Genomic DNA, 16,010 nt, shown 5'->3' with positions numbered 1-16,010 from the left:
CACACACACGCACATACACCACGACCCTCGTTTCGATTCCCCCTCGATGTTAAAATATTTAGTCAAAACTTGACTAAATATAACAAGTCGCGTAAGGCGAAAATACAATATTTAGTCAAGTAGCTGCCATTTTTCAGCAAGACCGTATACTCGTAGCATCGTCAGTCCACCGCTCATGGCAAAGGCAGTGAAATTGACAAGAAGAGCGGGGTAGTAGTTGCGCTAAGAAGAATAGCACGCTTTTCTGTACCTCTCTTTGTTTTAACTTTCTGAGCGTGTTTTTAATCCAAACATATCATATCTATATGTTTTTGGAATCAGGAACCGACAAGGAATAAGATTAAAGTGTTTTTAAATTGATTTGGACAATTTAATTTTGATAATAATTTTTATATATTTAATTTTCAGAGCTTGTTTTTAATCCGAATATAACATATTTATATGTTTTTGGAATCAGCAAATGATGGAGAATAAGATAAACGTAAATTGGGATCGTTTTATAAATGTTTATTTTTTTTTACAATTTTCCGATTTTTAATGACCAAAGTCATTAATTAATTTTTAAGCCACCAAGCTGAAATGCAATACCGAAGTCAGGGCTTCGTCGAAGATTACTTGACCAAAATTTGAACCAATTTGGTTGAAAAATGAGGGCGTGACAGTGCCGCCTCAACTTTCACGAAAAGCCGGATATGACGTCATCAAAGACATTTATCAAAAAAATGAAAAAAACGTATGGGGATATCATACCCAGGAACTTTCATGTCAAATTTCATAAAGATCGGTCCAGTAGTTTGGTCTGAATCGCTCTACACGCACGCACACACAGACAGACACACACACACACACACACACACACACACACATACACCACGACCCTCGTCTCGATTCCCCCCTCTACGTTAAATTATTTAGTCAAAACTTGACTAAATATAAAAAGGCGGGTGTGGCATTAAACACTCTACTGACGTGAGGCAGTCTTTGTGGTTATTTTAAAACTTGTTTGCATGCTTTTTAACTCGCATGATTTTTCCTCAAGAAAGTGCACTGGTAAAAAGCGTGTGTACAGTGTACAGCAATATGTAGGCGAGAGCTGACCTTACTGACACTTTCTTCATGCTAACGATACAAGACTGGTGTACGTGTTTGGAAAGTGGTGGGAAGGAGAGGAGGGGCGTAGGGAACGGGGTAGAGTGTGTGTGTGTGTGTGTGTGTGTGTGTGTGTGTATGTGTGTGCGTGTGTGTGTATGTGAGTGAGTGTTGTGTGTGTGTGTGTGTGTGTGTGTGTGTGTGTGTGTGTGTGTGTGTGTGTATGAGTGTGTGTATGTGTGTGTATGTGTGCATGTGTGCGTAATGGTGCATGTCTGCACAGAATACTCATGCAATAACTTTCCTAATTCCTGATCGGTTTCCCGCAGCGGAGTCTCCAAAGCTGATGTAACGACCAAAAGTGTATGAAGTTAATCGTTTACTATCTTCTTTTTTCAAACACATGAATGAAAAGAGGGAGAGATTATCTGTCAAAGAAAGATTGAGAACGCAAACACAGTTTGACTTAACATATCATAAGGTAGAGGAAGCAGTATTCAGCTGCACTCAAGCATCAAAATACTGATCAACAAAATGCCGGCAATGCCTTGTAAGACATAATTGTTAGTTATAACACAAACACACACACACACACACACACACACACACACACACACGCACACACACCCACAAACACGCCTCACGCGCACACTCACACACACACACACACCATCTCGTTCCGTACGTCCTTCCTCTTTTCTCCACTCCCCAAACACGCACGTCAGTCTTGGTTTGTGAGTATGAATAACGCGTACAGCCGGCTATAGCCCCACAATGACGGACTGTATACGTACGTTAAGTTTACCTTTTTCCTTTCGTTTAAAAAGCAACCGTGCAAGCTGAAAAGAAGCCAAGCTATGTCGTTATAGAAGTTTCAAAACGACTACAAACAATGTATGACGCCTGGAGAGTGTACCCGGTGTAACACGAGAAAATAACTCGCACGAGATTTTTTCTCCGGAGTAAACATTTCGTACGAAAAAGTTACTCCCTTTACTAAAAAAGCACTCACCCATTGCACGAGAAAATTACTCCCCAAGACAGGTGAGTTCCGAGTAAACATTTCGTACACAAATTTTACTCCCCTGACGAATAAATAACGAATAAATTACTTCACCCTAACACGAGCAATTTAACTTTCCATGCCAGATGTACGAAATGTGTACTCCCTTGTCCCCTGTCAGTCTTGGTGGTGTAAGGGGTGGAGGGAGGGTAGCGCGACATTCGTGTGCGCGAGATCACATATTGGCATTATCCCTTCGCCCGCATCCCATTTTTGCGTACGAGATTTTTTACTGGAAGTAAAACAAATGGGGAGTAAAAATGTCGTGGATGGAGTCATTTTTTTCGTGCCTTGGGGAGTTCTTTTCTCGTACGAAAGGTGTACTCGGAGTAAGAATTTCGTACGAAATTTTACTCCGGAGTAAATTTTTCGTGGAGTAAAAATGTCGTGTTACACCGGCCTATTCATTAAAATGCAGAGCATAATTTTGAATCAGGAAGTATATCATCGCATCCTGTTAGGGCCTTGTCGTATCTCGTAAACTTACAGTTTGCTCAGAGCAGGAGAAAAAGTGTACTTGTAACGTTTTGCTGTGTGACTCACTTGTCGATGTTTTGATCTCAAAGTGAACCAAGACAGTTGTGTGTCAACGACTGTTATAGTGTGGTGTTTCTTTGTATAGATCGGTTTCCCTTGGTTTCACTTTGAAGTTATGGAAAACGTCATTTGTGCTGCCTTGTTATGCTACTGTCTTTCGATTACTGCTTGTGAAGGTAGGGACAGTTCAGCAAATATTTCAAACTCACTCGATCAGAACAGATATGCCTATTTTGAGACATGGTACACAACCTCGAGCTGTGTGTACTTTTTGTCTCCCTCTTCGTTTTGAGTCTCGACCAAATGTCATTGAAGTCATATCATGTGTCTCTATATCAATTGCCTTTTACCTTGGGTTTTGTCGCTGTTCTTTTTTCAGACGGTCAAGACGCTGGAAACGTGGAAATAGAAAACTGTAACGCAAGCTTCATTGACATTCGAGAGAACGCCAACAACACAATAAAGTGCAAAGGTTTCAACGAAAGGGACATCATCGTGTGGACATTCAAAAGGAATAATGAGAATATACCAAAGGCAGTGGCGACGTGTTATCCAATCTCTAACTGCACTGTCCACCAGCCTGACCACTTTGCTGTTGAGAGGTCACCATCACACAGCACGCTGTTCTACCAGCAGCATGACCGTGAGGTGGACATAGCAGCGAAAATTACTTGTTTTAGTCAGTTTCAAGAGTCCAAGAGGTCTAAGGCATGCGAGGTCAACGTCATAAGTAAGACTTTCTTCATCTGCCTTTCTTTTGTTTGATACTTCTTCCTTCTTTCCTTCCTTTTTATATTTAGTCAAGTTTTGACTAAATATTTTAACATCGAGGGGGAATCGAAACGAGGGTCGTGGTGTATGTGTGTGTGCGTGTGTGTGTGTGTGCGTGTGTGTGTGTGTGTGTGTGTGTGTGTGTGTAGAGCGATTGAGAGTAAACTACTGGACCGATCTTTATGAAATTTGACATGAGGGTTCCTGGGTATGATATCCCCAGACGTTTTTTTCATTTTTTTGATAAATGTCTTTGATGACGTCATATCCGGCTTTTCGTGAAAGTTGAGGCGGCACTGTCACGCCCTCATTTTTCAACCAAATTGGTTGAAATTTTGGTCAAGTAATCTTCGACGAAGCCCTAACTTCGGTATTGCATTTCAGCTTGGTGGCTTAAAAATTAATTAATGACTTTGGTCATTAAAAATCTGAAAATTGTAAAAAAAAATAAAAATTTATAAAACGATCCAAATTTACGTTCATCTTATTTTCCATCATTTTCTGATTCCAAAAACATATAAATATGTTATATTCGGATTAAAAACAAGCTCTGAAAATTAAATATATAAAAATTATTATCAAAATTAAATTGTCCAAATCAATTTAAAAACACTTTCATCTTATTCCTGATTCCAAAAACATATAGATATGATATGTTTGGATTAAAAACACGCTCAGAAAGTTAAAACAAAGAGAGGTACAGAAAAGCGTGCTATCCTTCTTAGCGCAACTACTACCCCGCTCTTCTTGTCAATTTCACTGCCTTTGCCATGAGCGGTGGACTGACGATGCTACGAGTGTACGGTCTTGCTGAAAAATGGCATTGCGTTCAGTTTCATTCTGTGAGTTCGACAGCTACTTGACTAAATATTGTATTTTCGCCTTACGCGATTTGTTTCTTTTTACATTTAGTCAAGTTTTGACTAAATGTTTTAACGTAGAGGGGGGAATCGAGACGAGGGTCGTGGTGTATGTGCGTGCGTGTGTGTGTGTGTGTGTGTGTGTGTGTGTGTGTGTGTGTGTGTCTGTCTGTCTGTGTGTGTAGAGCGATTGAGAGTAAACTACTGGACCGATCTTTATGAAATTTGACATGAGGGTTCCTGGGTATGATATCCCCAGACGTTTTTTTCATTTTTTTGATAAATGTCTTTGATGACGTCATATCCGGCTTTTCGTGAAAGTTGAGGCGGCACTGTCACACCCTCATTTTTCAATCAAATTGGTTGAAATTTTGGCCAAGCAATCTTCGACGAAGCCCGGACTTCGGTTTTGCATTTCAGCTTGGTGGCTTAAAAATTAATTAATGACTTTGGTGATTTAAAATCTGAAAATTGTAATTAAAATAATCTTTTTATAAAACGATCCAAATTTACGTTCATCTTATTGTTCATTATTTTCTGATTCCAAAAACATATAAATATGTTATATTCGGATTAAAAACAAGGTCTGAAAATTAAAAATATAAAAATTATTATCAAAACCAAATTTCCGAAATCGATTTAAAAACATCTTATTCCTTGTCGGTTCCTGATTCCAAAAACATATAGACATGATATGTTTGGATTAAAAACACGCTCAGAAAGTTCAAACGAAGAGAGGTACAGAAAAGCGTGCTATGCAGCACAGCGAAACCACTACCGCGCTGAACAGGCTCGTCAGTTTCACTCCGTTTTGCACAAGCGGCAGACTACGGTCATTGTGAAAAAATGCAGTGCGTTCAGGTTCATTCTGTGAGTTCCACAGCTTGACTAAATGTAGTAATTTCGCCTTACGCGACTTGTTTCTCGTTCAGATTGTGTTGCTGTTGACATATAGACAGCAAACATAGGTATTACCATTCTAATGGTGATTCAAAACAGTGACAGTTTCAAGAATCGGACCACCTTTTGACAGGCGCACAGACACAGACAAACACACACACACACACACACAAAAAACACTACCACACACACACACACACACACACACACACACACACACACTACCACACGCACACACACACACACACACACACAGAGGGGGCACGTTAAGACAAGATGCATGTCTTTCCTTGTGTGTAGATCCAGCGAAGCTGTCCAGATGTGCTGTCGAGGAAGACAGAGTCAGTGGAACAGTCACAGGCAGCTGTCGCTTTGAAAATGCGTATTCCTTCAAACGACAGTTCACTTGCACTTGGTATCAGGAACAAGTTGAAGAGGTAATTAGAAACAGCAAACAGTGCGTGTCTAAAGCGCCACTTTACCATGAAGTATGGATTCAAAGTATTCAAACACAAACGGATAACGTTACCCGTTTCATTTTAAGGGAGTGAAGACTCTTGTGAAAAACGTTCTTCAAGGCATGATCATTCCCGTGTAAATTAACACTTCGGCTCCCCATCTTGGAACTCACCAGGCTTTGTTCATGAGATTAAAACATTCCTCCACTTGAACACATACCAAAAATCAACTAATAACTTTAGGTGCGGATTACGAATATGGTCATGAATTAATTTAATAACAAATTAAGTCAATAGTGTCCGTACAACATTTATTCATCCCAAAAAACAAGCACTCAGGGTTTTGATTTTTGGTATGTGTCCAAGCTAAGAAATGGTCTTATTTCATGTAGACGTCTATAGCAATATCTTAGACGGTGTTTTTACGGTAAGGACAGTGCCTGATGCAACAATTTACCAACGTAGAATTTAATGACAAATGATCTGCTCAAACAGAAGCCTTGTTTGCTTCTTATTTAAAAGGAACGAAGAAGAAAATGAGATTTCCATCAAATGCAGTCAAAGAATGAACTGGGAAGGGTTGTCTAATTTCGACCTTACATGTATATATATAATTATATATCCCATGACCTCCCTTCTTTGTCTCTGTAAATGTACTCTAGGTATATTTCTTGTATTTCCATTGTTCTCTTGTTACATCTATGATGTAACCATTGCACTCTTATAACACATAAAATAGAGGATAAATAAGGGTGCACGAAATACATCATAGCTGGCTCTACTTTCTGTCGTCCTTGACATTCCAAAATGCACATGTACCTATGGACCGGATGTGCAAGGGGTAACCACGCTTTTGAGAACTTGCGCGAAAGTCGTTCAGTGTTATAGCTGAGTTTTAGTCTCGACTTGCCGAGACTATCATCGTAGCGTCATAGATTTCATGACGTCTGTCGTCCATCGCGTCATATTAAGGGGACGTAATCTGTTATGTTTCCTTCTATTCGCTGTTCTATTTCTCTCTTGTGATCAACAATATATATCCCACCAATATTTTGCTACATAAGATGGGAATTCGTCAAACAAATCTTTGTCAGTATTGTAACGAAACCGACTTCATCGAACACTTTTTTTGGCAGTGTAGAGCAGTGCAACCCATATGGCAGGAATGTCAAGGGTACATATTTAAATGTACAGGCAAAAATATAAAGTTAAGCTGCGAAGAGGCTCTTTTTGGGTATTTCACACGTGATATCCCCAGAGAGAAAACCTTCATAATTAATCACCTTATATTGATATCGAAAATGTGCATAAGCCAGTTTAAGTACGGAAATCCAAAAACTAACATGAAGATCTTATTTCAGAACCAAGCTCGACTTCGAAATTTCTAGTAAAATTGAACTGTGTATAAGAATATAGATAACTAGTAGTATAATACACCACTAAACAGTTCCGACGTTTACATGGAACAAAGAAGGAAAATCACGTGACCGCACAGACGCCTCTCATTGGCTGTGTCATTTTTTCGAGGAAACAAATCGTCTGCAACACAGCTTTGCGTATGTCCTGCGACTGACGAGTCAGACACTTGTGTTTATTTTGTTGTTTTGTCGATGTAAATTCAGCGATTATCGATTTTAACTGAATGGCATGTCACTGCCCGATGATCGATTGTGACAACGGAAGCTACCGTCTTCAAAATGGAAAGCTAAACTTTGCAAAATTCACCAGGTTCTACACGAGTCTGTGGTGACACTGGTGTTCATGCCAACCACCGTTCAGGTAAGCGCAACACTGTAACAGTTCTTGATCAACTTATTTTATTGCCTGACATTCATGCGATTTATTGTTTTTTTCTGCAAATTCCATAGCATGATTACAAAACCGTTTAGCTAGACCTGCATTAATACAGTTTTGAACGTTACAAAAACTGCACACCGGCACTGCATGAAATACTTGTTTGAATCTGCCGTGCATGAGGTCAAAAAATGTGGCTCACTTTCTGTGTCAGTGTGTTTCCGTTTCTTGGTTTTTTGTTTTACTTCATGTTGTTAGAGCATGGCTGTGATTGAAAAGCAATAAAAAATTGCTTTGTAGAGCCATAAATTGTTAAATCTGATATGCAGATCTGTCTGTTTTCAACAGCTTGCATCCGCATCCAACACACAAGAAGAAACCAGCACAACGAGATTAAAGTGGATTCGACTCATCAGCCGTGTAGACACAACAGCAGACGGAAGGCACAAGCTTTTTCACCTGCTAAAGATGCAGACTTGGGATACCCTGGATTTCAACACATAGTAAGTTTTTTTTTAAATAACTTTCTTGTTATATTTTGTGTGTGTACGCAGTAAAGAAGATGGGAAGGTGTTGAATGTATTTGTTCACACATGCTGTTCCTAGTATCACTATGATGTGTCTATGCCTTACAGCTTGAGTGATTTAATTGACTTTTCGTCTGTTCGTGACGGTTCTGAAATCTGAACAAGAATGAATGTGGGAAGCCAAGCTAAGTTTTATGTGGGTGGTTTGTTTCTAGAGTGCGATTTGATCAACATTAGGAGAGCTCTCCATAGACGCCAAAGGAACAAAAACAAGTGTACCGGGGAATTCACAGGAGTTCTGTTTTACACTGAAAATGACTACAGTGGGTCCAAATGACCACCTTTATAAGTTGAAGTTGGGGGCATTGAACCCAAACGGACAACATATGCGGAGAACACTGCATGAAGATGTAATACTACCATAAATACTGACAGAATGAACCCTGTTTGGCAATGTTTCAGACAGCAAGAGTGCTGATAGACATACCCCGACCAGAGCACCGGCTAGGCAGAAGAAAATGGGCAATGCGAGATCTGGAATTCCAGTTTGAGGCGTGCCAGGCCCAAGGATCATCAAGGGAGAGGAATGGTGCAGCTAGTTGATTGCCAGAAAAGTGTGACTCTGGCCCTGAACAAGACCAATTCGCAACAGAAACATTAGGTGCTCTTGTTTTTGCTTATTTGTTGATAGTTTTTTTTTTATAAGCAGATGCCAACTTAATGCACACCCGTTATGCGCAATCTTATTGCAATGATTAAACTGACTAAGGAGAACAATAGACTGAAGAGACAAGTGAGTGTGTTCAAACTACAGATTACAAACATGGCTAAGAAAAAGAACGCTGACAGGAAAAATCCATGTTTATTCAGAAATCTTATTTCTCGCAGAACATATCATATTGGACTGGTATAGCCACGACCAGTCTCTTCCAATTAATTCATGTTTTTAGTGTCACCCTAGGCCCTTTGTAACAAGAAGATGGCAGGAAAAAGTCAACAATTCTAAAAAGACAAGAATTTTTAGCGATCAACCAATGAGTATTGACCCTAAACGTTATAGTATAGATGAGATGTTGTTTATGCAACAGAGACGAGGATTAGACCTTGAGGATCTAGCCTATCGGTTTCGCTAATATAGGTAGAATAAAGTACATGTCACCAGAGTGACCAAGAGCAACCTTAAACAATTTACTGGTTTACAGACTGGTTTACAGTCTTCTCTCCATTTCATTTCCCCTGTGCATACCATAACATGTTCTGAGGAAAAATGTTTGTTTGGCTCACTTTTTGTGTGTGTCTTTATTGATGTTTGTATGATGCAATGAGTGTGTCAGAACAAAATCTGAGTTCTCGTACTTTGAAATGGAGAATGAGAGACAAGACAAAGCATTACAGCACAAAGTCAAACATATCAGCACTTGCAAACAAAATGCACACAATACAGTCAGCTCAAAAAACTTTACTTATGTTGATAAACGTTATCACTAGCAGCAGATCAAATCTGATGACTTTATCCACTTGGCAATGAACATATTGGGAAGAAAGATATCTAGTTTTATATATTTATGTACCAAAAACACACATGTAGTACAGTAAAAGTCATATCTATAATGGTGTACACAGGAACCTTCCTTTTCAGAACTCCAAACAATAATCTGATAAAAAAAAAATCCAGTACAAAAAAAGAGGGAGTCTTAAATTGTAGGAAAATTTACATAGGTTTGACAAGACAAACATTTATATTTTAGATGCGACCCACCCTACTACCTTTCAGGCTGAAAACTTACAGAAACGAAGCAGCTGTTCAACTATGTTGCTCTGCCCATTACATGTGTAAAGAGTAGAGCTTAATGCCTGGATCTGGCAAAGCTTAGTTGACAAATTGTTGAAATTAGAGTCGTCAGGATTGTTTACTTTGTGGAATTACTTTGGGAACAGGAGGTTGTGATGGCCGACTCTTGGAGACACGTAGAAGTCTCTTTCTGGTTTTGACAAAGATGCAATCAGGGGCTTCCTCCTCCAAAATGACTTGCAGCCTGTTGCACATGGTCAAAACACTGCCAAAAGGGAAAAAAAAGAAAATAATCAATATGAGAAAGAGAAAGGAGACAACAACTTTTACTAAACTTTAGTAAAGCATCATTTAGGACAATTTACCAAGTTGTACATAACAAATTGCTCACAAATTTGAGTGCAACTTGCATGAAGAGCATTGCAAAATTAAGACAGTTGCAGGGATGGCCAGATCTCAAAATCTTAACTTGCCAGACAGGTGAGTCATTTCAAGAAAGTCCAGTCCACCAAAAAGAATTGCTTGCCGGGTACAAACCACAGTTGCTATAACTGCATTGTTTATATAACGTTTTGAAACTAGAGTATACAACCAGAAGTGTTGCATTTGACAAGAATTTTCACTAGCCAAACAGGCGAGTTGCCAAGCGGTTTTAACTAGCACAGCGGATTTTTTGTACTCGCCCCTGGCCTCTAGTCAGATGATTTGATCATCCCTGAATTTAGAAAGTCTGTTCAGTCATTGCTGATTAACTGTATCACGATCAGTATCACTGCACTTTTTTTTTAATTATATGTATATGACAGCCACAGGCATAATTTTAGTGTGTATTAATACTAGTATGCTGGTTTTTCAGATTTTGACACATTCCCTGTTCACTGAAACCAAAATGTTGTTAGGCCGCACAACCATCTTGCAACTTGAACCATTCTCTTTTTCAAAAGTAAAGTGCAAATATGATTTATTTAAAAAAAGTAGAGAGGTTTCCTACCTGTAAGCCTTTCCTGCTTAAAACTCGTTGACGAGGCGATGCATGAGGTCGAGCTCACACTCACAGGCAGCCGGTGATGAAGACGTACGCTTGGCCACAGGAATCGCCCATCTTCCTGCCTTTCAACGATCCAGTTGTGATGATGAATGGATCAGGATAAAGCACCCTTTCACATACAACTTCTGCTTGTACTCCCGATGAAGAAGCACCCTCTCTGCATTGTCTGCTTCACGGTCGACAGGAATCCCATCTCCCAAGTTCCAAAGCAGGAAAAGCTGTAAAACAAAAAGGCCTTGAGATCAAATCACAGTTTTTCGCACCTGTGGAAGGCATTCTTTTTTTCCCCTCATCACCATTTTGTATGTAAACTTACAAAATACTCACTGACTCAGCCTGAGGTAAGCTTAGCAGCTATACAAACTGGCAGTGGCAACTTGGTATGCATGTTTGTTGTTTCTTATCTTACCCACACGTCAGATTGAAAATGGAAAACTTTAGCATACACTATCGCAACATGTATGCATCACGAATCGGAATATAGTTATGCTTCATAGTAAGTTAGATTCCGTGGACAGATCAACGGCACTTATTCAAGTTTTTGACTTTAATCAACTGAAAAGTTAAGCGTATCTGAAGAGAGAGCACTTACTAAGGTACTGTTAGTGTTACAACTTACACTGTTACAGGGCGGAAAACCGGTCTTGGGAATGAACAACACATCGCATCATTGCAAAGAGTAAATAACGAAAGAAATAAAACTTACCTAGCTACAAGTTCCTCGTGTGCACCTTCCACACTCTTTTTCCGTACACACGACAAGGTTTCCGATGCTTCAAAGCTCCACAGTCGCACCTTCTGGATGGAAATCTCGCTCAAATCGCACATGTTTCAAGTTGCTGAGAAGCTAGCACGACGCGTTGTTTACTCGAAAAAATGCTACGCATGCGCACTGTCGCAATGGCCGCGGAACTGTTTAGTGGTGTATTGTGCTGTTAATGTAAAGTTATTTATATATGCGCTGTATGATGCTGTGCTGAAAACTAGTACTGTAATTGGTAATTTGTAAATTCTCGCCTTTGTCTATCGAGCGTTGGATTAATTAACTTGTTATGTATTGTCCCGCTGACAATGTATTATATAACAGAATTATGGGAACAACAACAACACACACACACACACACACACACGCACACACACACACACACACACACACACACACACACACACACACACACACACACACACACACACACACACACACACACACACGCACATACACGCAAACATTAGTTAAATTGTTGTTGAATTAAAAAGTAATTTAATGGAAATGTAACCTGTAATGTAAAAGAAAACAAAATTAAAATTTCATTAAAAAAAAAGACCAATGAAGAAGGATATGCTCACCGCCCAAAAAGAAAGAAAGAAAGAAGAAAAAAAAAAAAAAAAAAAAAAGACGAAAGAGGCAAAAAAGATGGGTTGAAGCAGCCTTGCATGCAACTGAGGTCAAAAAAAAAACAAAAAAACACACAAACATGAGAAGCCGTATGTGTTTGAGTGTGTGTGCTCGTGCTCTCAACTAAAACAAAAGTCAAACTAGCAATCTTAAAAACCCAGTCCGTCCGACCAGCACTGCTATGTTCAGACTATGCTCATGTGAAGTTACAGCGTGCCCGGTACACACGCCCTTATCGGTACATCATCGACTACTATTGTTCTCTGGACAAGCTGTTTAATGCATTTTGCGAGTATTTCTAGCTCTTCTGCGGTGCAGTAGGCCCTATAGACGATGAAGGTGTCCAAGATCTCAGGAGATGCGTGTGAAACAACTAGGTATTCAGTCAAATCCGTGTAAGAGGCTTTCAACTGACGGGGACAACCAAGCCACCATTATGCACCGACTTGACATAGATCAACAGACGTGCCTTTAGAATAAGGTATGTGCAGAGGTGCCTCATCTGAACAGACAACTAAAGCTTGATGTTTCCGTCACACTTTGTCTTTTAGATCGTCATGGGATATACAGGTTACAACACTCGTGATTTTTTATACGGCTTGTATTTCAGTCAAGACCCAGCGGGAATATCAATCGAGATCCACTCGCCAGAGGCTCGTGAGTCCCTTGATATGATATTCATCCGCTGGGTCTTGACTGAAATACAAGCCATATAAAAAAAAAACACTCGTGTTGTAACCTCTATATATCTATATATATATCTATATATATGAGGCATTGCACATCGCTCAGACCGCACAAAACATACAGTCCTGGGCCCGCTACACAGCAGCTCACAGTATACGTTCTGTACGTTCAGCGTATACTTTCTGGTGGTATCAGCAAGAAATCCTTATTGGACAGGGGCGGATCAGTTCATTTTATGGGTGGGCGGGGGTTTCCAAAAGTATATTGTGAAGATATGGGTGTGAAGGCGCGAAGCGCCGAGCCGACGGCGCGAAGCGCCTAGCTTGCTAGGGGGGTCCGGGGGCATGCCCCCCCGGAAAATTTTGAAAAAAAGGATGCAAAATGGTGCATTCTGAGGATGATCATTACCAGTTTCAGGCAGCAGATTTTGTCACTGATTAATACCCCAAAAATTGAAACTCAACCTAAAAAAACACAAACAAATATTTTTATTTTTTGGCTGGGGAGGTTTCCGGAAACCCCAGAAACCCCCCCTCGTCCGCCCCTGTTGGAACTACCAGCTGAACGTATACGGTCTCTTTAGATAGATAGATTGACATGACGTCACACGGAAAGAACGGAAACTCTCAGTAAAAGAAAAAAGTCGCATATTTCAAAAACAAAATGTCCGATGTCTGGCTATTCCTAATCACACGTCTCTCTCTCTCTCTCTCTCTCTCTCTCTCTCTCTCTCTCTCTCTCTCTCTCTCTCTCTCTCTCTCTCTCTCTCGCTCTATCTCTCTCTCACATGGGGTGAAAGATGAATACCGTCTCTGGGTCTGCACATCGGGATGTGCCCGGATTCGAACCAGCGACCTTTCGATCACAAGCCCAGTGCTCTACCACCTGAGCTACCCGGGCCCCCGTAATTTATCTGTTTCCGATAACAGTTTTATACTGACTGTCAGTCATCGGAGACATCGCTTCGAACCATACTACCGTATACGCTGACAGTGCACACAGTATACGTTCCCATACTGTTCTGCAAGAAAACATACATACGTTATGTCTGCTTATACCGAGGTGCAATGGGTGATATATATATATATATATCCCATGAGCTGCTTCTTTGTCTCTGTTACTTCAGTACGGGTATATATGTTGTATTTTTATAGCTCAATAAATACATCATGGACTCCAAAAAATATATGATAGTGCAGATTCCGATTTGGGCAAAAAACTACTTTCCTCCCGACCTTTGACCTCGCGCCGAACAATGTGACACATTTGTATGACGTTCCAAAATCGTATTACACGGCTCAGAAAACCATATCAGTTGCACGCAAAAATGAATCTCGGAACTGATCTGATGTATGGGATGCAATAAACAAACGTTTCTTTCATTATGAAAGCAATGCAGGTCGAAAAAAACGAACATTCAACTTACAAGATACACAGATGCTAGCGAACCAAAACAAAACAAGTCGCTTAAGGCGAAAATACAATATTTAGTCAAGTAGCTGTCGAACTCACAGAATGAAACTGAACGCAACGCAACAAGACCGTATACTCGTAGCATCGTCACTCCACCGCCCGTGGCAAAGGCAGTGCCCGTGGAATTGACAAGAAGAGCGGGGTATTCGTTGCGCTGAGAAGGATAGCACGCTTTTCTGTACCTCTCTTCGTTTTAACTTTGTGAGCGTGTTTTTAATCCAAACATATCATATCTATATATTTTTGGAATCAGGAACCGACAAGGAATAAGATGAAAGTGTTTTTAAATTGATTTCGAGAAAAAAAATTTGATAATAATTTTTATATATTTAATTTTCAGAGCTTGTTTTTAATCCGAATATAACATATTTATATGTTTTTGGAATCAGCAAATGATGGAGAATACAATAAACGTAAATTTGGATCGTTTTATAAATTTTTATTTTTTTTTACAATTTTCAGATTTTTAATGACCAAAGTCATTAATTAATTTTTAAGCCACCAAGCTGAAATGCAATACCGAAGTCCGGGCTTCGTCGAAGATTACTTGACCAAAATTTCAACCAATTTGGTTGAAAAATGAGGGCGTGACAGTGCCGCCTCAACTTTCACGAAAAGCCGGATATGACGTCATCAAAGACATTTATCAAAAAAATGAAAAAAACGTTCGGGGATTTCATACCCAGGAACTCTCATGTCAAATTTCATAAAGATCGGTCCAGTAGTTTAGTCTGAATCGCTCTACACACACACACACACACAGACAGACAGACAGACGCACATACACCACGACCCTCGTTTCGATTCCCCCTCAATGTTAAAATATTTAGTCAAAACTTGACTAAATATAAAAACGAGTACCCTTCCTTGCATCGTAGCAGACGACTGTTTGTGAGAGTCTGTCAGCAGTGTGTTTGGTGCGCGTCTTCAGTTTCTCTGGCAGTGTCGGTGTGGGAACTGACAGAAGCTAGGGAGCACAGATAATAGAAGCCCTGTCACATAGACTAATCACACAATCAATACACATTTGGCTCATGTTTTAAATGACAATTTCGAGTTTGTTAGTCAAACTCAAAGCAACAACACTGGTCTGGTGACTAGCGTAGCGGGACCAAGAAGCGTCCTTACCTGGTTTGGCTTCGCTTCGTTATCAAACATCGACAGTTTCACGTATTTTGCGAGCAAGTCTACTCTTTTGCCTGGCTCTGCAGTAAGTCTACATTGGCGATGAAGGTATCCAAGAACTCAACATGTGATTATGTGTATTTTTCCGTAATCCAGTCATATTCCTTCAAAATGTAATCAATCAGCGGTGACAGACTTGGTGTCAGCAATTCGCGACTTCACCAACTCGGTCCCGTTTTCCTCACACCCATACCAGTTTAGGTTCATCCATGCAAACACACTCGCAAAACAGTTTATCACGTAGATACATTTCAAATAGGGAGCAAATGGTTAAATCTAAACCTACATATTTGTTCCCTAAAATTTGCTTCTCTGTCAATAAGCCTAATTGTATAATAATACGTTCGAGAAAAACAACGTGGAATCGATTCTGAATCGAGTAAGCCAAATGGGTGCCAAACCGGTTTCGCCCGTTCTGCCGACCTGAAAC

General features: G+C 40.0%; 1 protein-coding gene across 1 annotated transcript in view; it reads left to right on the top strand.

The window, feature by feature from the left end:
* The first annotated feature begins 1,623 nt into the window (after positions 1-1,623).
* LOC138957487 (uncharacterized) overlaps positions 1,624-16,010 on the top strand; it is a 49,075-nt gene continuing 34,688 nt past the window's right edge. Inside the window, exons 1-3 of the mRNA XM_070328605.1 lie at positions 1,624-1,639; positions 3,069-3,419; positions 5,521-5,657. Of these exons, the coding sequence (XP_070184706.1) occupies positions 1,624-1,639; positions 3,069-3,419; positions 5,521-5,657 (504 nt within the window). The remainder of the gene's footprint in view (positions 1,640-3,068; positions 3,420-5,520; positions 5,658-16,010) is intronic.

Source organism: Littorina saxatilis, unplaced genomic scaffold (genome assembly GCF_037325665.1).
Source record: "Littorina saxatilis isolate snail1 unplaced genomic scaffold, US_GU_Lsax_2.0 scaffold_263, whole genome shotgun sequence".
Taxonomy (NCBI): Eukaryota; Metazoa; Mollusca; class Gastropoda; order Littorinimorpha; family Littorinidae; genus Littorina; species Littorina saxatilis.
This window is presented reverse-complemented; position numbering and strand designations above follow the sequence as displayed.